This window comes from Stenella coeruleoalba (genome assembly GCF_951394435.1).
Source record: "Stenella coeruleoalba genome assembly, chromosome: X".
Taxonomy (NCBI): Eukaryota; Metazoa; Chordata; class Mammalia; order Artiodactyla; family Delphinidae; genus Stenella; species Stenella coeruleoalba.
In genome coordinates this window covers 15927293-15954129 of record NC_137152.1, presented here as the reverse complement: position 1 = coordinate 15954129, position 26837 = coordinate 15927293, and the positions used below count along the sequence as shown (strand labels likewise).

The window sequence follows — 26837 nt, the reverse complement described above, 5'->3', positions numbered from 1 at the left end:
TGCAGCAATGAATGCCCAACGCAGCCCAAAATAAATAAAAATAAAAATAATCAAAAAACCAAAGGAAGCAACCACGACCTTTAGGGAAGAAAGCGTAGAGCTCTAGAAGCTTAGAGAAAGGCCGGTGTGAGCTGGGTGTGGACCTCCGAGGAGTGGGGGCTGCCCAGCTGGAGCTGGCTGTGTCAAAAAACTAACAAACAAACTGGAGGCTGAACCAAAGGACCACTGCCAGGATGAAAAGCAGAACAACAAACATACAGGAAGGAGCAACCCCGCCTCCTCTCTTCCAGCCTTCTAGTCTCCCTCCAGTGTCCCTGTGGGTGGGATCTAAGTGGGAGCTGGCTTCAAGGACTGACTCCCAGTCCAAACCCCAAGTCGAGTATAGAGTGTGAGTTGGGAGTCTGAGACAAAGCTTAGGTACTAAGCAGCACACATCCCATCGGGGTGCACTGGTAAATGGAATAGACAGAGCAGCCCCCAGGAGCCCACAACCAATGATCCCGTCCCCTCACCTGATGATGAAGTGTGACCCATATTAATGCTGACTGAAAAGATACTTCCTATTTGATTGAATGGCTTCCTGAATGGAGGAAAATCAGCCTGCGTGGATGCCCACAACGTGTAAATATTGTACCAAGAATGTTATCATATGCATCCTAACATTTAATCTTTACAGAATAGTCAGTTCTGCTACAACGCAACATAGGCATTCCTTTTTTTTTTTTTTTTGGTTTTTTTTTCTTACATCTTTATTGGAGTATAATTGCTTTACAGTGGTGTGTTAGTTTCTGCTTTATAACGAAGTGAAGCAGTTATATATATACATATGTTCCCATATCTCTTCCCTCTTGCGTCTCCCTCCCTCCCACCCTCCCTATTCCACCCCTCCAGGTGGTCACAAAGCACCGAGCTGATCTCCCTGTGCTATGTGGCTGCTTCCCACTAGCTATTTACCTTACGTTTGGTAGTGTATATAAGTACATGTCTCTCTCTCGCTTTGTCACAGCTTACCCTTCCCCCTCCACATATCCTCAAGACCATTCTCCAGTAGGTCTGTGTCTTTATTCCTGTCTTACCCCTAGGTTCTTCATGACATTTTTTTTTCTTAAATTCCATATATATGTGTTAGCATAAGGTATTTGTCTTTCTCTTTCTGACTTCACTCTGTATGACAGACTCTAGGTCTATCTACCTCATTACAAATAGCTCAATTTCGTTTCTTTTTATGGCTGAGTAATATTCCATTGTATATATGTGCCACATCTTCTTTATCCTTTCATCCGATGATGGACACTTAGGTTGTTTCCATCTCTGGGCTATTGTAAATAGAGCTGCAATGAACATTTTGGTACATGACTCTTTGAATTATGGGTTTCTCGGGGTATATGCCCAGTAGTGGGATTGCTGGGTCATATGGTAGTTCTATTTGTAGTTTTTTAAGGAACCTCCATACTGTTCTCCACAGTGGCTGTATCAATTTACATTCCCACCAACAGTGCAAGAGGGTTCCTTTTTCTCCACACCCTCTCCAGCGTTTATTGTTTCTAGATTTTTTGATGATGGCCATTCTGACTGGTGTGAGATGATATCTCATTGTAGTTTTGATTTGCATTTCTCTAATGATTAGTGATGTTGAGCATCCTTTCATGTGTTTGTTGGCAGTCTGTATATCTTCTTTGGAGAAATGTGTATTTAGGTCTTCTGCCCATTTTTGGATTGGGTTGTTTGTTTTTTTGTTATTGAGCTGCATGAGCTGCTTATAAATTTTGGAGATTAATCCTTTGTCAGTTGCTTCATTTGCAAATATTTTCTCCCATTCTGAGGGTTGTCTTTTGGTCTTGTTTATGGTTTCCTTTGCTGTGCAAAAGCTTTTCAGTTTCATTAGGTCCCATTTGTTTATTTTTGTTTTCATTTCCATTTCTCTAGGAGGTGGGTCAAAAAGGATCTTGCTGTGATTTATGTCATAGAGTGTTCTGCCTATGTTTTCCTCTAAGAGTTTGATAGTTTCTGGCCTTACATTTAGGTCTTTAATCCATTTTGAGCTTATTTTTGTGTATGGTGTTAGGGAGTGATCTAATTTCATACTTTTACATGTACCTGTCCAGTTTTCCCAGCACCACTTATTGAAGAGGCTGTCCTTTCTCCACTGTACATTCCTGCCTCCTTTATCAAAGATAAGGTGACCATATGTGTGTGGGTTTATCTCTGGGCTTTCTATCCTGTTCCATTGATCTATATTTCTGTCTTTGTGCCAGTACCATACTGTCTTGATTACTGTAGCTTTGTAGTATAGTCTGAAGTCAGGGAGCCTGATTCCTCCAGCTCTGTTTTTCATTCTCAAGATTGCTTTGGCTATTCGGGGTCTGTTGTGTTTCCATACAAATTGTGAAATTTTTTGTTCTAGTTGTGCGAAAAATGCCAGTGGTAGTTGGATAGGGATTGCATTGAATCTGTAGATTGCTTTGGGTAGTAGAGTGATTTTCACAATGTTGATTCTTCCAATCCAAGAACATGGTATATCTCTCCATCTATTTGTATCATCTTTAATTTCTTTCATCAGTGTCTTATAATTTTCTGCATACTGGTCTTTTGTCTCCTTAGGTAGGTTTATTCCTAGATATTTTATTCTTTTCATTGCAGTGGTAAATGGGAGTGTTTTCTTGATTTCACTTTCAGATTTTTCATCCTTAGTGTATAGGAATACCAGAGATTTCTGTGCATTAATTTTGTATCCTGCTACTTTACCAAATTCATTGATTAGCTCTCGTAGTTTTCTGGTAGCATCTTTAGGATTCTCTATGTATAGTATCATGTCATCTGAAAACAGTGACAGCTTTACTTCTTCTTTTCTGATTTGGATTCCTTTTATTTCCTTTTCTTCTCTGATTGCTGTGGCTAAGACTTCCAAAACTATGTTGAATAAGAGTGGTGAGAGTGGGCAACCTTGTCTTGTTCCTGATCTTCGTGGAAATGCTTTCAGTTTTTCACCATTGAGGACGATGTTGGCTGTGGGTTTGTCATATATGGCCTTTATTATGTTGAGGAAAGTTCCCTCTGTGCCTACTTTCTGCAGGGTTTTTATCATAAATGGGTGTTGAATTTTGTCGAAAGCTTTCTCTGCATCTATTGAGATGATCATATGGTTTTTCTCCTTCAGTTTGTTACTATGGTGTATCACGTTGATTGATTTGCATATATTGAAGAATCCCTGCATTCCTGGAATAAACCCCACTTATCATGGTGTATGATCCGTTTAATGTGCTGTTGGATTCTGTTTGCTAGTATTTTGTTGAGGATTTTTGCATCTATGTTCATCAGTGATATTGGCCTGTAGTTTTCTTTCTTTGTGAAATCTTCGTCTGATTTTGGTATCAGGGTGATGGTGGCCTCGTAGAATGAGTTTGGGAGTGTTCCTCCCTCTGCTATATTTTGGAAGAGTTTGAGAAGGTTAGGTGTTAGCTCTTCTCTAAATGTTTGATAGAATTCGCCTGTTAAGCCATCTGGTCCTGGGCTTTTGTTCGTTGGAAGATTTTTAATCACAGTTTCAATTTCAGTGCTTGTGATTGGTCTGTTCATATTTTCTATTTCTTCCGATTGAGTCTTGGCAGGTTGTGCATTTCTAAGAATTTGTCCATTTCTTCCAGGTTGTCCATTTTATTGGCATAGATTTGCTTGTAGTAATCTCTTATGATCTTTTGTATTTCTGCAGTGTCAGTTGTTACTTCTCCTTTTTCATTTCTAATTCTATTGCTTTGAGTCTTCTCCTTTTTTTTCTTTTTTTTTTTTTTTTTTTTTTTTGATACACCTTAATTTATTTAACAATCAATTACCAAAAGCTAGGCTATTTTTAATTTTTCAATATTATGTAGAGTTTAACAAGCACATAAAAAATTGATTTCCCCTAAATAGATTTATAAGTTCAATGTGATTCCAATTCACACAATAAATAACAATATAACTTTATAAACCTTGACCAAAAATCTTAAAGTTAATCTAAAAGAAAACAATGAGAATGCTTTTTTAAAAAAAATAAAAGATCATGAAGAATAAGAAGAGGGACTCACATTAGCTGATAATAAAATATTTCTTACAATTTCAACAATACAGATATGTAGAAAGAAGTCTTAAAGAATATCATACACCAAAAGTTGGGAGTGTTGGGAAAAAATGATGAATTATAGGGCCTATTTATTTCTTTGGGTAACTCCCCTCACCTTCTTTTTTTACTGATGATATATTACTTTTTTTTTTTTTTTTTTTTTTTTTTTTTTTTTTAACATCTTTATTGGGGTATAATTGCTTTACAATGGTGTGTTAGTTTCTGCTTTATAACAAAGTGAATCAGTTATACATATACATATGTTCCCATATCTCTTCCCTCTTGCGTCTCCCTCCCTCCCACCCTCCCCATCCCACCCCTCCAGGCTGTCACAAAGCACCGAGCCAATATCCCTGTGCCATGCGGCTGCTTCCCACTAGCTATCTACCTTACTGCGTTTGTTACTGTGTATATGCCAATGACTCTCTCTCGCCCTGTCACAGCTCACCCTTCCCCCTCCCCATAACCTCAAGTCCGTTCTCTAAGAGGTCTGCGTCTTTATTCCTGCTTTACCCCTAGGTTCTTCATGACATTTTTTTCTTAAATTCCATATATATGTGTTAGCATACGGTATTTGTCTTTTTCTTTCTGACTTACTTCACTCTGTATGACAGACTCTAGGTCTATCCACCTCATTACAAATAGCTCAATTTCGTTTCTTTTTATGGCTGAGTAATATTCCATTGTATATATGTGCCACATCTTCTTTATCCATTCATCTGATGACGGGCACTTAGGTTGTTTCCATCTCCGGGCTATTGTAAATAGAGCTGCAATGAACATTTTGGTACATGACTCTTTTTGAATTTTGGTTTTCTCAGGGTATATGCCCAGTAGTGGGATTGCTGGGTCATATGGTAGTTCTATTTGTAGTTTTTTAAGGAACCTCCATACTGTTCTCCATAGTGGCTGAACCAATTCACATTCCCACCAGCAGTGCAAGAGTGTTCCCTTTTCTCCACACCCTCTCCAGCATTTATTGTTTCTAGATTTTTTGATGATGGCCATTCTGACTGGTGTGAGATGATATCTCATTGTAGTTTTGATTTGCATTTCTCTAATGATTAATGATGTTGAGCATTCTTTCATGTGTTTGTTGGCAGTCTGTATATCTTCTTTGGAGAAATGTCTATTGAGGTCTTCTGCCCATTTTTGGATTGGGTTGTTTGTTTTCTTGTTATTGAGCTGCATGAGCTGCTTGTAAATTTTGGAGATTAATCCTTTGTCGGTTGCTTCATTTGCAAATATTTTCTCCCATTCTGAGGGTTGTCTTTTGGTCTTGTTTATGGTTTCCTTTGCTGTGCAAAAGCTTTGAAGTTTCATTAGGTCCCATTTGTTTATTTTTGTTTTTATTTCCATTACTCTAGGAGGTGGGTCAGAAAGGATCTTGCTTTGATTTATGTCATAGAGTGTTCTGCCTATGTTTTCCTCTAAGAGTTTGATAGTTTCTGGCCTTACATTTAGGTCTTTAATCCATTTTGAGCTTATTTTTGTGTATGGTGTTAGGGAGTGATCTAATCTCATACTTTTACATGTACCTGTCCAGTTTTCCCAGCACCACTTATTGAAGAGGCTGTCCTTTCTCCACTGTACATTACTGCCACCTTTATCAAAGATAAGGTGTCCATATGTGCATGGGTTTATCTCTGGGCTTTCTATCCTGTTCCATTGATCTATCTTTCTGTTTTTGTGCCAGTACCATACCGTCTTGATGACTGTAGCTTTGTAGTATAGTCTGAAGTCAGGGAGCCTGATTCCTCCAGTTCCTTCTTTCATTCTCAAGATTGCTTTGGCTATTCGGGGTCTTTTGTGTTTCCATACAAATTGTGAAATTTTTTGTTCTAGTTCTGTGAAAAATGCCAGTGGTAGTTTGATAGGGATTGCATTGAATTTATAGATTGCTTTGGGTAGTAGAGTCATTTTCACAATGTTGATTCTTCCAATCCAAGAACATGGTATATCTCTCCATCTATTTATATCATCTTTAATTTCTTTCATCAGTGTCTTATAATTTTCTGCATACAGGTCTTTTGTCTCCTTAGGTAGGTTTATTCCTAGATATTTTATTCTTTTTGTTGCAATGGTAAATGGGAGTGTTTTCTTGATTTCACTTTCAGATTTTTCATCATTAGTATATAGGAATGCCAGAGATTTCTGTGCATTAATTTTGTATCCTGCCACTTTACCAAATTCATTAATTAGCTCTAGTAGTTTTCTGGTAGCATCTTTAGGGTTCTCTATGTATAGGATCATGTCATCTGCAAACAGTGACAGCTTTACTTCTTCTTTTCCAATTTGGATTCCTTTTATTTCCTTTTCTTCTCTGATTGCTGTGGCTAAAACTTCCAAAACAATGTTGAATAATAGTGGTGAGAGTGGGCAACCTTGTCTTGTTCCTGATCTTAGTGGAAATGCTTTCAGTTTTTCACCATTGAGGATGATGTTTGCTGTGGGCTTGTCATATATGGCCTTTATTGTGTTGAGGAAAGTTCCCTCTATGCCTACTTTCTGCAGGGTTTTTATCATAAATGGGTGTTGAATTTTGTCAAAAGCTTTCTCTGCATCTATTGAGATGATCATATGGTTTTTCTCCTTCAATTTGTTAATATGGTTTATCACATTGATAGATTTGCGTATATTGAAGAATCCTTGCATTCCTGGAATAAACCCCACTTGATCATGGTGTATGATCCTTTTAATGTGCTGTTGGATTCTGTTTGCTAGTATTTTGTTGAGGATTTTTGCATCTATGTTCATCAGTGATATTGGCCTGTAGTTTTCTTTCTTTGTGACATCCTTGTCTGGTTTTGGTATCAAGGTGATGGTGGCCTCGTAGAAGGAGTTAGGGAGTGGTCCTCCCTCTGCTATATTTTGGAAGAGTTTGAGAAGGATAGGTGTTAGCTCTTCTCTAAATGTTTGATAGAATTCGCCTGTGAAGCCATCTGGTCCTGGGCTTTTCTTTGTTGGAAGATTTTTAATCACAGTTTCAATTTCAGTGCTTGTGATTGGTCTGTTCATATTTTCTATTTCTTCCTGATTCAGTCTTGGCAGGTTGTGCATTTCTAAGAATTTGTCCATTTCTTCCAGATTGTCCATTTTATTGGCATAGAGTTGCTTGTAGTAATCTCTCATGATCTCTTTTATCTCTGCAGTGTCAGTTGTTACCTCTCCTTTTTCATTTCTAATTCTATTGATTTGAGTCTTCTCCCTTTTTTTCTTGATGAGTCTGGCTAGTGGTTTATCTATTTTGTTTATCTTCTCAAAGAACCAGCTTTTAGTTTTATTGATCTTTGCTATCGTTTCCTTCATTTCTTTTTCATTTATTTCTGATCTGATTTTTATGATTTCTTTCCTTCTGCTAACTTTGGGTTTTTTTGTTCTTCTTTCTCTAACTGCTTTAGGTGCAAGGTTAGGTTGTTTATTCGAGATGTTACCTGTTTCCTAAGGTAGGATTGTATTGCTATAAACTTCCCTCTTAGAACTGCTTTTCCTGCATCCATTTTGGGTCGTCGTGTCTCCATTGTAATTTGTTTCTAGGTATTTCTTTATTTCCTCTTTGATTTCTTCAGTGATCACTTCGTTATTAAGTAGTGTATTGTTTAGCCTCCATGTGTTTGTATTTTTTACACATCTTTTCCTGTAATTGATATCTAGTCTCATAGCGTTGTGGTCGGAAAAGGTACTTGATACAATTTCAGTTTTCTTAAATTTACCAAGGCTTGATTTGTGACCCAAGATATGATCTATCCTGGAGAGTGTTCCATGAGCACTTGAGAAAACTGTGTATTCTGTTGTTTTTGGATGGAATGTCCTATAAATATCAATTAAGTCCATCTTGTTTAATGTATCATTTAAAGCTTGTGTTTCCTTGTTTATTTTCATTTTAGATGATCTGTCCATTGGTGAAAGTGGGGTGTTAAAGTCCCCTACTATGAATTTGTTACTGTCGATTTCCCCTTTTATGGCTGTTAGTATTTGCCTTATGTATTGAGGTGCTCCTATGTTGGGTGCAGAAATATTTACAATTGTTATATCTTCTTCTTGGATCGATCCCTTGATCATTATGTAGTGTCCTTCTTTGTCTCTTCTAATAGGCTTTATTTTAAAGTCTATTTTGTCTGATATGAGAATTGCTACTCCAGCTTTCTTTTGGTTTCCATTTGCATGAAATATCTTTTTCCATCCCCTTACTTTCAGTCTGTATGTGTCTCTAGGTCTGAAGTGGGTCTCTTGTAGATAGTAAATATATGGGTCTTGTTTTTGTATCCATTCAGCCAATCTGTGTCTTTTGGTGGGAGCATTTAGTCCATTTACATTTAAGGTAATTCTCGATATGTATGTTCCTATTCCCATTTTCTTAATTGTTTTGGGTTCATTATTGTAGGTCTTTTCCTTCTCTTGTGTTTCTTGCCTAGAGAAGTTCATTTAGCAGTTGTAGTAAAGCTTGTTTGGTGGTGCTGAACTCTCTCAGCTTTTGCTTGTCTGTAAAGGTTTTAATTTCTCCATCAAATCTGAATGAGATCCTTGCTGGGTAGAGTAATCTTGGTTGCAGGTTTTTCTCCTTCATCACTTTAAATATGTCCTGCCAGTCCCTTCTGGCTTGCAGAGTTTCTGCTGAGAGATCAGCTGTTAACCTTATGGGGATTCCCTTGTGTGTTTTTAGTTGTTTTTCCCTTGCTGCTTTTAATATGTTTTCTTTGTATTTAATTTTTGACAGTTTGATTAATATGTGTCTTGGTGTATTTCTCCTTGGATTTATCCTGTATGGGACTCTCTGTGCTTCCTGGACTTGATTAACTATTTCCTTTCCCATATTAGGGAAGTTTTCAACTATAATCTCTTCACATATCTTCTCAGTCCCTTTCTTTTTCTCTTCTTCTTCTGGAACCCCTATAATTTGAATGTTGGTGCGTTTAATGTTGTCCCAGAGGTCTCTGAGACTGTCCTCAGTTCTTTTCATTCTTTTTTCTTTATTCTGCTCTGCAGTAGTTATTTCCACTATTTTATCTTCCAGGTCACTTTTCCGTTCTTCTGCCTCAGTTATTCTGCTATTGATCCCATCTAGAGTATTTTTAATTTCATTTATTGTGTTGTTCATCATTGTTTGTTTCATCTTTAGCTCTTCTAGGTCCTTGTTAAATGTTTCTTGCATTTTGTCTATTCTGTTTCCAAGATTTTGGATCATCTTTACTATCATTATTCTGAATTCTTTTTCAGGTAGACTGCCTATTTCCTCTTCATTTGTTAGGTCTGGTGGGTTTTTATCTTGCTTCTTCCATCTGCTGTGCGTTTTTCTGTCTTCTCATTTTGCTTATCTTACTGTGTTTGGGGTCTCCTTTTTGCAGGCTGCAGGTTCGTAGTTCCCGTTGTTTTTTGTGTCTGTCCCCAGTGGCTAAGGTTGGTTCAGTGGGTTGTGTAGGCTTCCTGGTGGAGGGGATTAGTGCCTGTGTTCTGGTGGATGAGGCCTGATCTTGTCTTTCTGATAAGCAGGTCCACCTCTGGTGGTGTGTTTTGGGGTGTCTGTGGACTTATTATGATGTTAGGCAGCCTGTCTGCTAATGGGTGGGGTTGTGTTCCTGTCTTGTTAGTTGTTTGGCATAGGATGTCCAGCACTGTAGCTTGCTGGTCGTTGAGTGAAGCTGGGTGCTGGTGTTGAGATGGAGATCTCTGGGAGATTTTCGCCGTTTGATATTATGTGGAGCTGGGAGGTCTCTTGTGGACCAGTGTTCTGAAGTTGGCTCTCCCACCTCAGAGGCACAGCACTGACTCCTGGCTGCAGCACCAAGTGCCTTTCATCCACACGGCTCAGAATAAAAGGGAGAAAAAGTAGAAAGAAAGAATTAGTAGAAGTAGAAAGAAAGAAAGAAAGAGAGGGAGGGAGGGAGGAAGGAGGGAAGGAAGGAAGAAAGAAAGAAAGAAGATAAAGTAAAATAAAATAAAGTAAGATAAAATATAATAAAGTTATTAAAATAAAAAATAATTATTAAGAGGAAAAAAACGGATGGATAGAACCCTAGGACAAATGGTGGAAGCAAAGCTATACAGACAAAATCTCACACAGAAGCATATACATACACACTCACAAAAAGAGGAAAAGGGGAAAAAATCATAAATCTTGCTCTCAAAGTCCACCTCCTTAATTTGGGATGATTCGTTGTCTATTCATATATTCCACAGATGCAGGTACATCAAGTTGATTGTGGAGCTTTAATCCGCTGCTTCTGAGGCTGCTGGGAGAGATTTCCCTTTCTATTCTTGGTTCTCACAGCTCCCAGGTGCTCAGCTTTGGATTTGGCCCCCCTCTGCGTGTAGTTCGCAGGAGGGCGTCCGTTCTTCACTCAGAAGGGACGGGGTTAACGGAGCAGCTGATTCGGGGGCTCTGGCTCACTCAGGCCTGGGGGAGGGAGGGGCACGGAGTGCGGGGTGAGCCTGCGGCGGCAGAGGCCGGCGGGACGGTGCACCAGCCTGAGGCGTGCCGTTCGTTCTCCCGGGGGAGTTGTCCCTGGATCCCGGGACCCTGGCAGTGACGGGCTGCACAGGCTCCCTAGAGGGGGGGGTGGATAGTGACACTGAGGCTCGCACACAGGCTTCTTGGTGGCAGCAGCAGCAGCCTTAGCGTCTCATGCCCGTCTCTGGGGTCCACGCTTTTAGCCGCGGCTCGCGCCCGTCCCTGGAGCTCCTTTAAGCAGCGTTCTTCATCCCCTCTCCTCCCGCACCAGGAAACAAAGAGGGAAGGAAAAGTCTCTTGCCTCTTCGGCAGCTCCAGACTTTTCCCCGTACTCCCTCCCGGCCAGCCGTGGCACACTAACCCCCTGCAGGCTGTGTTCACGCCGCCAACCCCAGGCCTCTCCCTGCGCTCCGACCGAAGCCCGAGCCTCAACTCCCTGCCCCGCCCGCCCCGGCGGGGGAGCAGACAAGCCTCTCGGGCTGGTGAGTGCCGGTCGGCACCGATCCTCTGTGCGGGAGTCTCTCCGCTTTGCCCCCCGCACCCCTGTTGCTGTGCTCTCCTCCGCAGCTCCGAAGCTTTCCCTCTCCGCCACCCACAGTCTCCGCCCGCGAAGGGGCTTCCTAGTGTGTGGAAACCTTTCCTCCTTCACAGCTCCTTCCCACTGGTGCAGGTCCCGTCCCTATCGTTTTGTCTCTGTTTATTCTTTTTTCTTTTGCCCTACCCAGGTACGTGGGGGTTTCTTGCCTTTTGGGTGATCTGAGGTCTTCTGCCAGCGTTCAGTAGGTGTTCTGTAGGAGTTGTTCCACGTGTAGATGTATTTCTGGTGTATCTGTGGGGAGGAAGGTGATCTCCGCGTCTTACTCTTCCGCCATCTTCCCGGAAGTTCTCCATAGGCGTTCTTAAAAAAAAAAAATGGGCCCCCTCTTTCCTGCTCCCATCAAAGGTTTCAGGTTCTTTGTAGTTACAGTCTTAATACTCTGCCTTCTGATACTTACCTAGTCATGGCAGGAGCATCTACTCAAAGCAGGTACCTGATTCAGCAGCACCTGCCTCCTATAGCATTGAGAATTTGTGTTCTCAGACAGTGGCAACTCTTTAGCAACTCCTAGTAATAATGGGTTTGTTTCTCTTCTGGATGCCTGAATAAATGCTAGATTTACAGTCCATTTTCTAAAAGTTACCCATTGTGTTATACAGGAGTATGTATTTTGTTACACTTCTCACATTCATGAATTAAACCAACCCCTCACAAACTAGCATGGGTTACATGAAGGAAGATGTGTGTATGTTCATACAGCTAAGCTACATGCTACATGCTTTGTGTTCTTAATCCCATGCATTTAAAACGTGTATTTTTGTGGGACTTCCCTGGTGGTCCAGTGGTTAAGACTCTGTGCTTCCAATGTAGGGGGAGTGGGTTTGATCCCTGGTCGGAGAACTAAGATCCCATGTGCTGCACAGTGTGGCCAAAAACGAACAAACAAAAACATGTATTTTTTGAATGGTAAAATGAACTTTTAAAAATAAAATTTAAAGTATATTAACCATACTAATACTTTTTTCATGCAGAATTATCATACTATGCAGAGAAAAGACGTCATTACTCACAAACCATTTGGAATTGAGGGAAACCATCAAAATACAAGAGGCTTTAGAAGAACTTTTAAGGTAGAGTGTTATTCTCCATCCAATTCTAGCTTTGGGTTTTTGCTTTGAACATAATGTTCTAAGTGTTAGTAAATTAAAAGCTCTTTTTGTTATATTTCAAATAGTAGCTTTAAATTAATATTTCTGGATTATAGTTAACTGTAATCAGGTTAATGATGACCCCTTTCCTCAGGATTTGATTTTCAAATATATTTTTTACCAGTGGAATCCTTTTTCAAATATTACATGGAAACTCAAATACATAAAACAGATCCAGATGGAGTGGCTCTAGGTGGAGAGGTGGGCAAGGTCCCAGACCTTCCCTTTAAGCCTGCCTCTTTACCTCTTAAGATGTAAGTGCATAGCTATAGAGCCTTCTCCAGGATTCAGTGATTGAAAAACCCTGCCCATAGACACACAACCCTCAGAGGCCTTCTGGATCATCAGAGAAAGACTCTGGTCCAACATGCTTTGTTAAAGCATATTTCATCACGTTCTAATTATTTGTACAGCTATGTCTGATGTCAGTGATACTTTTAATCAGTGAACATGTTTGTTTTTCCAGAACACTTCATCCCCCAAACATATGGAATAAGAATTATAGTGCAAGGTATTATGTTTCTCTCTCCTTGCTCTCATAAATTGAGGTGCTTTTTAAATCCATTTTGACTGAATTTCGTGCTTATGATAGGTCCTTTTTTTCATATTTTTCCACTCTACAGTGTCTCTTTCCCCTCCCCCCAAAAAGAAAAGAAAAGAACCTGTTTGGGGTTTTTTTTTGTACTATTTATTTATCGTTAAACCTTTTTATTTATTACTATTATTTATTATTTTTTTTTGGCTGCCTTGGGTCTTTGTTGCTGCGCGCAGGCTTTCTCTAGTTGCGGCAAGCGGGGCCTATCCTTCACTGCGGTGCACAGGGTGTGCAGGCTTCTCACTGCGGTGGCTTCTCTTGAGAAGCACGGGCCCTAGGCGCACAGGCTCAGTAGTTGTGGCTTCAGTAGTTGTGGCTCACGGCCTCTAGAGTGCAGGCTCAGTAGTTGTGGCGCACGGGCTTAGTTGCTCCGCGGCATGTGGGATCCTCCTGGATCAGGGCTCAAACGCGTGTCCCCTGCATTGGCAGGCGGATTCTTAACCATTGTGCCACCAGGGAAGGCCAAGAACCTGAGGGTTTTTTTGGTGAAAGTAGCAGGCAGTCTGGCTAGAGTGTTTAGCTCATTAGTAGGAAGTTAGTATGAGCAGAAAGGTAGTATAAATGATCTCCAAACCATAGACTAGAAGTGTACTTGAGTGATCTTCTGTTAATACCTTGGCTTCCTGAGTCAAAATTCTTGATGTCAAAAGATTTTTTTCAGGGAATTCCCTGGCCATCTAGTGGTTAGGACTCCACCCTTTCACTGTGACGGCCCCAGGTTCAATCCCTGGTCAGGGAACTAAGATCCCACAAGCTGCGCGGTGGGGCCAAAAAAAAAAAAAAGATTTTTTTTTTTCAGTGGGAGTAACACAATTTGTAGCCATTGCATAGATAATATTTTTAGCCAGTGGTTCATGTACCTAAAAGCATGTGTGACATTAGGTTTTCAAAAATAGCTAGGGCCATAGGCTGTATAAACATGTTTTGGGACTTCCCTGGTGGTCCAGTGGGTAAGACTTTGCGCTCCCAATGCACAGGGCCCGGGTTCGATCCCTGGTCTGGGAACTAGATCCCACATGCATGCCGCAACTAAGAAGTCTACATGCCGCAACTAAAACATGCCACAACAAAGATCCCACATGTTGCAACTAAGACCCGGTGCACCCAAATAAATAAATATTTTTAAAAAAAAAAACATGTTTTGTACCATCTTTTAATCTCTTAAGTAATGAGGCATAAAGTCAACTAAAAATGTAACGTCTATATAATTTAGATATGGTGTAGGTGGGCATTCAGATTTAAGTGTTTCCTACATGTTGCACTTCTCATTGGTCAGATATAGTCAGTTGTAGTAATTTTTCTAAGACTGTTATAAGATCTATTTCCTGTTACCCATTCTCCTTAAGGGAAAGGTCTTTAACATTAACTTACTTAAAAAATGTTTTTCAAAATATGTGCATTAATCTTTCCTTTTGACCAATCATTTAAAGCTGTGTAATGTTATATGGTTGTTTAGAAATTCACAATTCTTTATAGTAAAGTAGGGGGAAGAAATAATCATTCCTAAGAAAGGGAGCTCTTTCATTAAAATTTACTTTTTACATAAATTGGATTAATTCAAAGCAAGGTAGTAATCACCTTATTAGATATGTAAAAATGGGCAATGTAAATCTCAAGATTAGCCCTGATGTATCAAGTTGGTGCAGATAGTTTTAACAAAATTACAGTGTCTCATTATAATTCTGTTTTACCTGAAATTGTTTGTAGCCTTAAGAAAATAATTGGAAAATAGGCCTGGCATAAATACTTTTTAATAAACTTTTGTGTATCATTATGCATAACATACCCATTTGTTAAATCATTGTGGAAAGAAGAATCCACTTAATTTTTATAATTACTCCTTTGTAAGATACCATTTGTACATGTCCCACATGGGACACACATATTCATTGTTCTCTATGTCTGTTGTAATATTGGGCAGTATGCAGGTCAGGAAATGTCTTGTTAAGTATAGTTCTTTTCTTGAAAATATGTGCTGTAGTGGGATTTTTATGGTAAAGAAAGATTGACTCAAAAGTACTGACAAGAGGAACTTCCCTGGTGGTCCAGTGGCTAAGACTCCGTGCTCCCAGTGCAGGGGGCCAGGTTCGATCCTTGGTCAGGGAACTAGATCCTACATGCCACAGCTAAGACCTGGCACAGCCAAATAAATAATTTTTTTTTTTTTAAAAAAGGTACTAACAAGAGTAAAGTTAAGAGAGTTTTTGATTCTTTTTTTCAATTTTTAAAATTTATTTGGCTGTGTCGGGTCTTAGTTGCAGCATGCGGGATCTTTCATTGCAGCACACAGGCTCTTCATTGTGGTGCACGGGCTTCTCTCTAGTTGTGGAGCGTGGGCTGTAGAGTTCAGGCTCAGTAGTTGTGGCACGTGGGCTTGGTTGCCCCACGGCATGTGGGATCCTAGTTCCCCAACCAGAGATCAAACCCTCGTCCCCTGCATTGGAAGGTGGATTCTTAACCACTGGACCACCAGGGAAGTCCCAAGAGAGTTTTTGATTCTTAAATAAATGTTGATACTTAATATCTTCCCCCACCCAGTTGGGATTTGATATACTTCACTATGAATCAGAAGGATAATTCTGAGGTTTTTAAAGTTGTCTTTTTCTTAGTATGATAAATTTCAAGAATTTCAAAATTTAACTTAATAGTTTTAAAAATTCATTTATATAAAATAGTTTTTAAATTATTATTATACAAAATAAACTAGGACGCTAGTTTGAGGAAAACATGCTTTATTACCATCATTAACCTTTTCCCTTTAAATATCTGTAGTACCTAGAATTAAGGGAAGCTCTACATTCCAGACCTTTTCCCCTTTCTTTTTTTTTTTTTTTTTTTTTTTTTGCGGTACGCGGGCCTCTCACTGTTGTGGCCTCTCCCGTTGCGGAGCGCAGGCTCAGCGGCCATGGCTCATGGGCCCAGCCGCTCCATGGCATGTGGGATCTTCCCGGACCGGGGCACGAACCCGTGTCCCCTGCATTGACAGGCGGCCTCTCAACCACTTCGCCACCAGGGAAGCCCCCCCCTTTCTTATACTAATAAAATAGACTTGGAAGCTATAGTTTTAACATTTAATTTTTTTTTCCTTTACAGACCAACTTTAGAGGTGGCACATTTCAGCCCCAGTATAAATCAGGCCTACTACAGAAGAGCTTGTGCATTCAGGCTAAATATCAGCGTTTACGGTTTGCTGGTCCAAGTGGATTTATCACTAATAAATTCAGAGAAAGATTACTGAGGAAAAAAAAGGTTAGTTGGATTATGATCATTTAAAAATGTTGACCGACTTTTGAACTCCTAAAGTATCTATGTTTAATAGATAAATTCAGTTTGTAATGTAATTTTGACTTAAGAAACAACCTAGATATCAGTGTTCTTATTGCATGATAATTGAAGAATGCCTTAGCTATTATACCTCAAATACTTTGAATATGCTAGCTGTTTGAACTTTTTACTTTAGAATTTCTGTTGTATGGTTAATCTTTGAAATGGAAAATCAGGTAAAGTCTTTTAGCTGATATATTTTAGCCTGATACAATGTGAATTTTCTAGGTACCAAAAAATATTGAACTGAGTACATAAAAAGGGTACATAATTACAAAATACACTAACTTATCTTTTTTTCCCATTCATTTATGTTTTTTAATTGTGATAAAATATATATACCATAAAATTTGCCATTTTAACCATCTCTGTACAATTCAGTGGCATTAATTACATTCATAGTGCTGTGCAACCGTCACTACTATATGCTAACTCTAACTATTAATAAAAAGTTTCATTACTTGATAATTTGGATTGCGTACTCTTTGAGTTGTGGATTGATTTTATTTAAATTCACCATGTTGGTATTTGAAAATGCAGCATAAATATCATATAAAAGTAACGTCTGCAAATTATATTTTAAATGAGAACAATAGCATTACATCTGTTGAGGCATGTTTGTCAATGTTTGACTCATTTTTGTTAATAATTTGGGGCTAATATTTTCTTCTGAGTAGATGATGTATATCTAGTGTTGCTATCAAATAATCTAATTGTGGTTTTATACATTTTCTAACCTTCAGTGTTCCCATAAGTATTCATGCTTGTGAAGACTTTACACTGAGCTTACTTGGTGATTTTAGTAAAACTTATTTTTCAAAAGATGGACCAGTAGAATGGAGTTGACAACTGATTTTTTTTTTGAAGTTTTAGCGTTGAATAGAATATCTTCTGTAACTTCTCCCACCCCTCAATTTTAACTGAGTGCCTTAAAAGAGGTTTTTAATTTCACTGTGTATATCACTCTTGGTGTTAGGAAAGCTATCTCTTGTTTAAAAACATGAATGTAACTGGAGTCATTTTCCCCTCTCATACACCTCCCTATGTTGGACCAAGGTGCTGCTTCTCTTCCTGTCTCATGTGGCAAGTTTCTTTGCAGCAGGTCTTCTAGGCATTCATCCCCAGTCACAGGTGACAGCCTGGCTGTTCTCAAGGAAGCTGGTCATTGATCCCCACTCGAGGAGGAAGGGTGAGGCAAGCCTTTTCCTCAATTGCAAGGTTGGGTTTCAGGTACCTATTGTGTGTTTTTCGTCTGTTAGCTCTGTGCTGAACTCTGATTGTTAGTTTCATTTAGCTCCATTTTTACCTCTGTTTTTTAGATGATTGGGGGCTCCTGAGTGCTTGCCTCAGCCTGCAGTTTCTATATTCTCATTGAACTTGCTCCATTTCCTCATCCTTTTCTTCTCCTCAGCTTGCCCCATTCCTGCTGGCTGCCCAGTTCTTCCAGACCACATTGCCCGCCAGCCTCACTTAACAACCAGTAGAAACCAGACATCAAGCCTTCATCTTAGGACATAACAAGTGTGTCCTAGAAAGAGCCACAACCTGCTATGGGTCTCCAGGCTTTAGGGCCTAGGCTTCTTTTTTTTTTGCGGTACGTGGGCCTCTCACTGCTGTGGCCTCTCCCCTTGCGGAGCACAGGCTCCGGACGCGCAGGCTCAGTGGCCATGGCTCACAGGCCCAGCCGCTCCGCGGCATGTGGGATCCTCCCGGACCGGGGCACGAACCCGTGTCCCCTGCATCGGCAAGTGGACTCTCAACCACTGCGCCACCAGGGAAGCCCCTAGGGCCTAAGCTTTTTGTATCATCTAGAATGTAGCAGTTGCAGTTAGGGTCCTGGGCAGATCACAGTCTCACCTTCCTCTTGCCTTTTGCTGCCAACTGAGAGCTTTAGAAGTCGTCGCCACACACTAGATTTTTAAGGAACCAGTGTCTACTACTCTTTCTTGGGCCTACCATTCTGGATGCTGCTTCATAGATGTTCGTGTTGTAGCTACTTTGACATGAGCTTTTCCACCCTGGCTACTGTCAGTACCTGCAAGCAAGGCATAGCCAGGCTTTGTATAGATTTGTGTTTGAACTAGGCCCACCTCTATGAGCATGGCATGAATTCAGGCACCCTACTGTTAGCACCCTTCTGAACAGTTGGGCTCCACACTCTCCTAACCTTTAGGGAAAGGAATGAGACATCACATCTGCTCTGTTTCTGCCAAGGTCTGAACTAAGGTACTTTTTTTTTTCTTATTAGTTATCTATTTTATACATATTAGTGTATCCATGTCAATCCCAGTCTCCCAATTCATCCCACCACCCCCCCACCAGCACTTTCCCCCCTTGGTGTCCATACGTTTGATGTCTACATCTGTGTCTCTATTTCTGCCCTGCAAATCGTGAACTAAGGTGCTTACGGCTTACTTGGCCTTAGAGCTGTCCTAGTAGTATTGTGCTACCCTGGAATCCCATTCCATATGTACAGACTGACAGTTTAGACCTATTACTCCGTTTTACCTTGGCTTTCATGCCCTAAAGAAAAGAGGTGAAGGCCTGGAATCTTTGGTTTCTTCCAGGGTTGCTTTATCCCAAGCTTTAGCATTGTTGGGGGGAACTTTGAAGGTCCTGCCCTGGAGAGAAGTCTTAGTCCAGGCAGCATCTGTACCCTGCTTTGGCTTTTTGTCCTACTAAGGAGTTCATTGTTTTCATTATTAGACCACCGACTAGATTAAGGATGCATGGTTAATTAATTAATCTAGGTGTCCTGGAACTTCTTGAACCTGAAATTAGATATGAACCTTTGTATTTCCACATGCCTCAAAGTCCACCAGGAAAGTTTAGACTGGTCTTGTCTGGATTCCTCACTCCCCCACCACATTGAAATGTCTGGACTGATCAGTCATGGCTTGAATTTCTTATAATGTTCCTCTGTAGTACAGTCTGTTTACTGTGCCATCAGACATGTGCTTCTTGTGTCCAGTGCCAAACAGCTTCCGGGAAGAGTTGGGGAGATCCTAGACGTGCTCCTGATATGTCCTATTGTCCACTTACCAGAATAATCGTGGCCTCCCTAAAACTGAATTAGCTCCCCAGCTGCCTACAAGGTAGTAAGATTCCCAAGCAGTATTAGTAAAGTACAGAACTAAAATGCTTCCTCCTCATTCATCATGCACTTGTCATATTAACCCCATTCTGGCACCCAAATTCCATTTTATTATGTTTCCTTTCTCTTGGATTCTGTGCTTGGGGTGGAAGATGAGGAGATGGGAGAAATGTCTATTACCCCCTGGAAAGAAGCTTGTCTTTTATCCACTGTCATTCACAAGCACCCCCATGAAATATTCTCTGCTCATATAGGACGTTTTCAGAAACTCTTGAGGATCTGACTATGGACCAGACTAGGATGGAGAACCTATTCAGAATTCATGAAGTCCCCGCTGGGAACATTGCCTCTGAAAAACTTTTAGCAATTGTGTGTTTGGTCAGGAAAACATGGAGTTCCTCAGCATCCTAGACTCTCCAGTAGTCCCCAGGTACCTGTCAGCTCGGTGCCTACCAGATCTCTGCCCCTGGATAGAAAGGGGGGAAGGAGAGAGCAGAAGGACACTGTGAGAAGGAAGTTAGAGACCAGGATTCATGGCTTTTGGGGTTGGAAAAAACTATGAAAGTCATGGGGTACAAAGATAGAACAGGAACCAAGATCAGATGAATCAGCAAGAACCTGTTATACTGCTGCTGTGTCCCTCGAGCTGAAGGATGCTGGGGCACAAAAGAAGTGATTATTGTGATGGTTGCACAACTCTGTGAATACACTAAAAACCATTGAGTTGTACACTTTAAATGGGAGAACTGTATGGTATGTGAGTTATATCTCAGTAAAGCTGTTAAAAATAAAGTCGCACTTGCTCTCTTCCCCAGACCACTGATATCTCCTCAGGGTCTGTAGCTCTCACAGCTAGCCAGCCAAGCTAGAAACTTGTCGTACTAACCCTCCCAGTTTTCCTTCTGACTGCGATTGTCCCAGGTGTTCTTATCTGTATCACTCATCCATTGCTCCATCCAATTCATTCATCTTAATAGCCGCATATCATTCCACTCTATGGATGTCTTATTTATTTCAGTGCTTTTCAAACCTCTTTTGCTTACATACCCTAAAATTATGAAAAATTATCTACCTCCTTGTACATTTTTAGGTTGGTATCTAATACTTTTTAATCATAAGTTTAACTTGTTATAAAGGATAGAATTTCTGGCATATTATAAATAGAGTCTTAAATAAAACTGTTACATCATTGTTTTAAATCTCTTCAGTGAACCTGCACACCACAGGAATTTGGTAACATCCATTTTTTAAAGTACGCAGATGAGCTCTTTTAACAAGTGGGAAACTTTACATCATTCCTTTTTTTGGCCTTGAATTTGGATTCCATTCTGTTTGCCCCATAGACTTTTATCTTTGAAAGTCTTTTATTGCTCACCAAATCAAATTTGACACATAATATTAATAGATTTCTGTGACTCTTAGGTGTTCAATATTTCTCTGGACTGAATGACCATTACAGTTGATCAAAATAACGTAAATGTATTACAGATTTTGTTAAGTATTGATCAGATAAAAGTTTTATTGGAAATGCATTTCTCTTTTCAATTAGTTTGGGTATTCATAGATAAATATTACTTATTAGTAGTAGAATAATAGTGTTCAATTATCAATTCCATTTTTTCTTTTTATAAATGTAAGTCCTGAGAAACCTTGTTTATATGATTGTATAGATGGGAATGAAAGAACTTTTATTATAGCAATGCCACTCCGTTCTTTGGACTCACTCTGAATTATAGGCCAAAAAGTCACTTAGTGATCTATCCTCAAAAAGTATTTTGAATGTTCTTTTACTGACAGCTTGATTTTGTCCTCCTACAATTAAACGAAAGCAAAGAAATGGAAAGCATCCGACTTGCAGAAGTATGCTATTTATTACTAGCTGCTAAGGTTGGTTCACTTTCTTGGCACCGTCACCAGTATTTCCAATTTCCCCCTCTTTTGGGGGGGTCCCCAGGTAATGCAAAGTACTAAGATTCAGGATGAGAAGGTGTATCTTCCTAGTATAAAAGTGGGAGGTAGGGAATCAGCCTTAACCGATTGTACAGGCAGGTTATTTTGGAAAGCAAACATTGAGAATTTGAAGATCTGGAAATTGATTCCCTCCAAACTGTCTGTACCCACATACTCACTGGAAAGTCTTCATATACTCCTAAGGGTATGTGTAAACCAGTTTGATGATTACTGACTTACTTAACCAAGCGTCTGTTGATGACTTCAGGATAGTTTACAGGTTTTCATAATTTCCTTTAAACCACTGTGCACATTGACATTTTGGTACCTTGCCATAGCTCCCTTTTTACTCATTTTTGTTCTTACCAGAAGTACATGAAAGTTCCTGTTTACCTGCACCCTAGCCAGCACTCCACATTATTAATCTTTATTTTCTGTTGTCAGTTTAATAGCAGGAGATAGTTCTCATTTGCCTTTCTTCAGTTATTAATGATGCAAACATATTTTTTATATGTTATGTGTCATTTGTATTTCTTCCCTCAATTTCCTTAGTTCTATGTTTTACCAATGTTTCTGTTGAGGGTTGGTACTTTTTCTTACTGATTTTTAAGAGCTCTTGATTTACTGAGGGTATTAACCTATCATATATTTTGCTCCTATTTATTTCATGTTAGTTGGCTGTTTATGGTGGCTTTTACATTACAGAACTTGTCAATTTTCATGAACCTGTCAAGTTAATCCTGTATGGCTTTTAGATTTCATATCATGTTTGTGCTTATTAAAATTCCTTAGTGTGTTTCCTTTAAGTGGTTTTATGGTTACTTTTTTCAACATATAAATACTTGTTCCTTTTAGAATTTGTTTTAACGATACAATATAAGGGCAGGATCTGATTTTTTTCCCAGGAGATAGTCAATTTTTCTAACACTGCTTACTTATTGAGTAATTTGTCCTTTCCCCACTGATTGAAAATGCCACCTTTACTGTATGCTACATTCGTAGGTATTCCTGGTCTGCTTGGGGAATCTTAGCAGCCTCTAACTTGCTCCCTTGCCTCCTGTGATTTGCTTATTCTGTCCCTTCACTAGTAACACAGTTATTGTCCCAAAACACAGTCGGAGTCATATCACTCTTGTGCAGACACCTTCCAAGGAATCTGTTGCCTATCAAAAAAGAGACCAGACTTGTTAGCCAGGTCCAGCCCTAAGCTGCCTTTCTAACCACATTTTTCCATGCACCCTCTGTTTTTTGGAGCATAATATATGTTTTCATGTATTTTTAAAAAATTTATTTCTTTTATTTTTGGCTGCATTGGGTCTCCGTTGCTGCCCGCAGGTTTTCTCTAGTTGTGGTGAGCGGGGGCTACTCTTCATTGCGGTGCACAGGCTTCTCATTGCGGTGGCTTCTCTTGTTGCGGAGCACGGGCTCTAGGTGCACAGGCTTCAGTAGTTGTGGCACACGGTCTCAGTAGCTGTGGCTCGCAGGTTCTAGAGCGCAGGCTCAGTAGTTGCGGCGCACGGGCTTAGTTGCTCCGCGGCATGTGGGACCTTCCCAGACCAGGGCTTGAACCCGTGTCCCCTGCATTGGCAGGCGGATTCTTAACCACTGCGCCACCACGGAAGCCCGTTTTCATGTATTTCTATCTTTGTTCCTGACGTTCTCTTGGCTAGAAATAGCCTCCTGATCCCCATCCTTTTCTTATTAAACCCTGCTGTCCTTTTATGATCCACTGTAAAGCCTTACCAAAGCCCCCTCTTTAGCTCTTGTTTCATTTGGTCTCTAACTGTTGCTGTTTACCTTCCTATTTCCCCAAATAGTTGATCAACTCCTTCACAGAGGGTACCTCATTAGCGTCACATCTCCCCCATTACCTTTCATATGGTCTGTCTTTAAAAATGCTTGTTGAATGGAATCTAATCTAATCATACACACATAGACACATACACACACACACCCATCCATAGCTCTAAAAAGTTAGTGAACAGCAGCAATTGTGTCAGGGGTCCCCAAGACCACCCTGGGTTCAGTGATTCGCTAGGAGGATTCAGAGGACTCAGCATGTGGTGGCGCTCATAGATGAGATGTTCCAGCGGAAGGCCGCACAGCACGATCAGCACGGGGAATTGGTGCACGGGCGAGTCCAGAGGACACCAGGTGCAGCTTTCCAAGAGTCCCCTCCCAGTGGAGTCACACAGGATGTGCCTGAGTCCCCCAGCAACGAGCTGTGACAACACGCGTGAAATGTTGCCAACCAGGGAGGCTCGTTAGAGACTCAGCGCCCAGCGCTGGTCACATAGGCACCCCCTGCCAGGCACATACCACATTCCAGACTCAGAGCAAGAAAGCAGATGTTCAGCATGGACCATGTTGTTTGCACAATTTATGCACTCATCAGTGGTGGAAACCGTCCTGAAATCTAAGTTCTTAGATGCCAGCCAAGGGCCAACCTTATAATCAGACTTCTCAAACAATAGCGGTCAGGTATGCTATATTAACTCTTTTCTGCACAGCCATATTTTTGAAGAGCTTATTTTCACAGATGGTAAGTGCCTACAGAGAGGTGGAAAGGATCAGTGTATTAGAAATGGTCAGGGAATGTATGCTAAGTACTGTGATTTCTACTCTCTTCACCAAAGAGGTAGGTTGTAAGCTGAGTCATGGAGAGTAGGACTTAGAATGGGCTACAGCCAAAGATCCATTTTTGGGAGTAGAATGTGGAGTTGGGTAGAGACAGGGGTATGCAAATTATAGAGGACCTCAAAATCTGGGTAGAATATAGAGGATGTGATGTGGTGACAGTAGGACATCTTCCTAGACTGAGAAGGAGAAAGTGGTGTTTGAGGCTGATGGCTGGGTGAGCAGGTTCTGGGAGGAGGCGAGGTGCAGGAAGATCAACAAGGAAACAGTTGACTCAAGTGTCAAGTTATGAAAACCTAGAGGAGGGTGATGCTCGTATGTCTAGTTCAGCATTCTGCTTATAATAGGTTTTCAAATAATTGGAAGAATGCAGGGATCAATCCAAGAGATAGTGTAGAAGAAGCCATGTCAAGGGTGAATGTGATTCAGAATAATTCCACATTTTTATAAACAAGATATTTCAGTTGAAAAAGTTTTTCAGAATTATTATAGTTAGCGTTTCCTTTTACATTTGTTAGTAGGCAACAGATATTTTATTTGAAGATCAATGTAAATGATGTTTATATTATATAATGAGTAAAGAAATAGGATACAATGTATTCTGGCTCTGTTTAAAGGAATGATGTTGACAAAAATATATATGCATGTATTTTGAACATTTCATTAACCAAAATAGAAGAATTTTCTTCAGTACTGTTTTTGTTTGGAATTAAACGTTTCCATACTAATATAAGTGCCAAAATATAAATCAACTTTTAAATTTCTTTCAGTTTTAATAATGTAAGATCCTAGTAAAAGGTAAGGATATATGTATTAATAAGTTTTTTAATGTCCCAGAAAAACATGTCATTCTACCATTTTTGCTCTTTTATTAGTTGCATGGTCCTATGTCCAGTTTGTGGTTGGTAATTTAACATTTTGCATAGCATCACAGTATAGAATTCACATTTGTTATCCTTTAATCATAGTCTTATTGTTATTGTGAATTCCTTTTCCTGTGTTTATTGAAGCCATACATCTTCGTACATTGTAGGTAACCATCCAAAAGCAGGAAAGCTTTCCCCCCTCTAATAGCTTTCTCTGCTGTTACCAGTCATGCTAGAAGAGTCCATATAGTTTTAGAATTAGATACCATATGATGACAAAGATAAAGTACCCATTTGAGGTTGTGCGTGTGTCACATCAGGCTCTGTTCTTGAGGGACTACGGTTTAAGAGTCTTGAGTTTTTGTCAGTGATGTCCCCAGTGAAACTCGCCCAAATAGCAGAATGCTGTTTTCATTAGCTTACTAATACCAGCCTATCAAGTGCCATATATATTTTTTGTCCTACTGACTTATCATTTGATATCCGCGTTGATGTGTTTTGTTGTTACTTTGTGTCTTTGGGAATCCAGATAGCTTTGTGGGGATCTTGAGTGCAAGCGGTAATACATTAATTAAAATATTTTGAAAATTGCAATGTAAACAAAACTCTAGCTCAGATGTTTTAACCAATGCTTCTTTTGAAGTCTGTATTTCTTTTGTTTTCTCTCAATAGGAATATACAAACATTGCCCCAGCAATCTAATCTGGAATTGTTACAAGTGGAAATGAATGACACTACAGGATGATATTTGGGAGCATCTTTTTGTCAAGAGTTAGAATTGGCACTAAAGCACTAATACTGTAACTATCTTGATAAAATAACTTTATTTTTCCGTAGTGGAATGCTGCAACTTTTTTACCCTTAACAATTGCTTTTAAATTACAGTATTCAATTTAAAAGTCGTATTAACTACAGCTTCTTTTGCAAAAAGTCTCAAAAGGGCATTATTTGTTGATGCATTTTTCTCTGAGCATGGTTTCATAGAGAACTGAGTTATATCCAGACGTTTCTATGTTGAAAGTTTTGCTTATGTAATAAAAACAAAAACAAAAGTACCTGAATTGTATAGTGTCTGTACATGAAAGAACTTTAAACAGTGGCCTTACGTAGCAATTTTTATACCAGATTTTTCTTTTTCTGATGACATTTTGGCTTACAACTTGAAGTTTTCTTAAGCTTCTGAAGATCAAGGTCTATATAATTCATACATTTCATATTATGACATAAGAAGACATAAGAAAAGGTGCTTCAAATTTTCCATCAGGTAGTTATGAGTGTACTGAATTTTGAGTAATTGGTTCGTTCAGTTTTTTTCCACAACTATTTGCTCTTTTCCAACTTCAAAATGCTATTGTGGAAAATACATAAAGATTTTATAATCTGTATTCCATCTTACTTTCCCTCAGGGTAAGCTCATGCATATCATATTTTTAAAGGCTTTTAAAAAAACTGACAGACAAAATCTCATATTCAGAAATTGTACTTTACTACTACAGCATTACACATTTTGCAAGCACATATTATAAAGTGTTTATTTTCAGTTCAGTTGTATTGAGTACCTACTATGTGTAAGATAACATTGGTAGGATTTTAAATGATATTTTAGGTCTCAATACCTTATTTCTTTATGTTTTCTGTGTTCTGCTTAATAGTACATATACATTCCCAGTTAAACTTTTGTGAAATGTTTAATTGTAATTAAATAAAATACTGTTGCTCCTTCTGCTTGAAGCAGTTACTTGCCAGTTTGTGAGAACATTATTTTAATTTCATGTGAGAATTATAGCCCTTGGTAGGAACTGTTGATTTTTAAACCACTGTTTTGCACTTACAAAGACAGAACTTTCTGCATCAAAATCTGGTAAGAACTTAACTTTTTCATGACTGGATTATGAAAAATCTTATTGCAAACGTTTAATTTTTTAAACATGCCTTTAAAAGATAGAGTAGCCATTTCCTTAGTGGGTCAGCAGTAAGGGGGCAAGAGTGCTTGATGCATTAAAATTGGGTAATAAATTTAGATGGATGGCCTGTCTTATGCTGTGTACTGTCTCTATAGGTCAGGTTTTTTTTTTTAC

General features: G+C 39.5%; 1 protein-coding gene across 6 annotated transcripts in view; it reads left to right on the top strand.

The window, feature by feature from the left end:
- Window positions 1-26591, top strand: part of BCLAF3 (BCLAF1 and THRAP3 family member 3) — a 69842-nt gene extending 43251 nt beyond the window's left edge. For all 6 annotated transcript variants that reach the window (XM_079910432.1, XM_079910435.1, XM_079910434.1 and 3 more), the window contains 3 exons: window positions 12117-12215; window positions 15982-16137; window positions 25432-26591. In XM_079910432.1, the coding sequence (XP_079766558.1) occupies window positions 12117-12215; window positions 15982-16137; window positions 25432-25461 (285 nt within the window). In that variant the 3' untranslated portion in view covers window positions 25462-26591. The remainder of the gene's footprint in view (window positions 1-12116; window positions 12216-15981; window positions 16138-25431) is intronic.
- The last annotated feature ends 246 nt before the right edge of the window (window positions 26592-26837 follow it).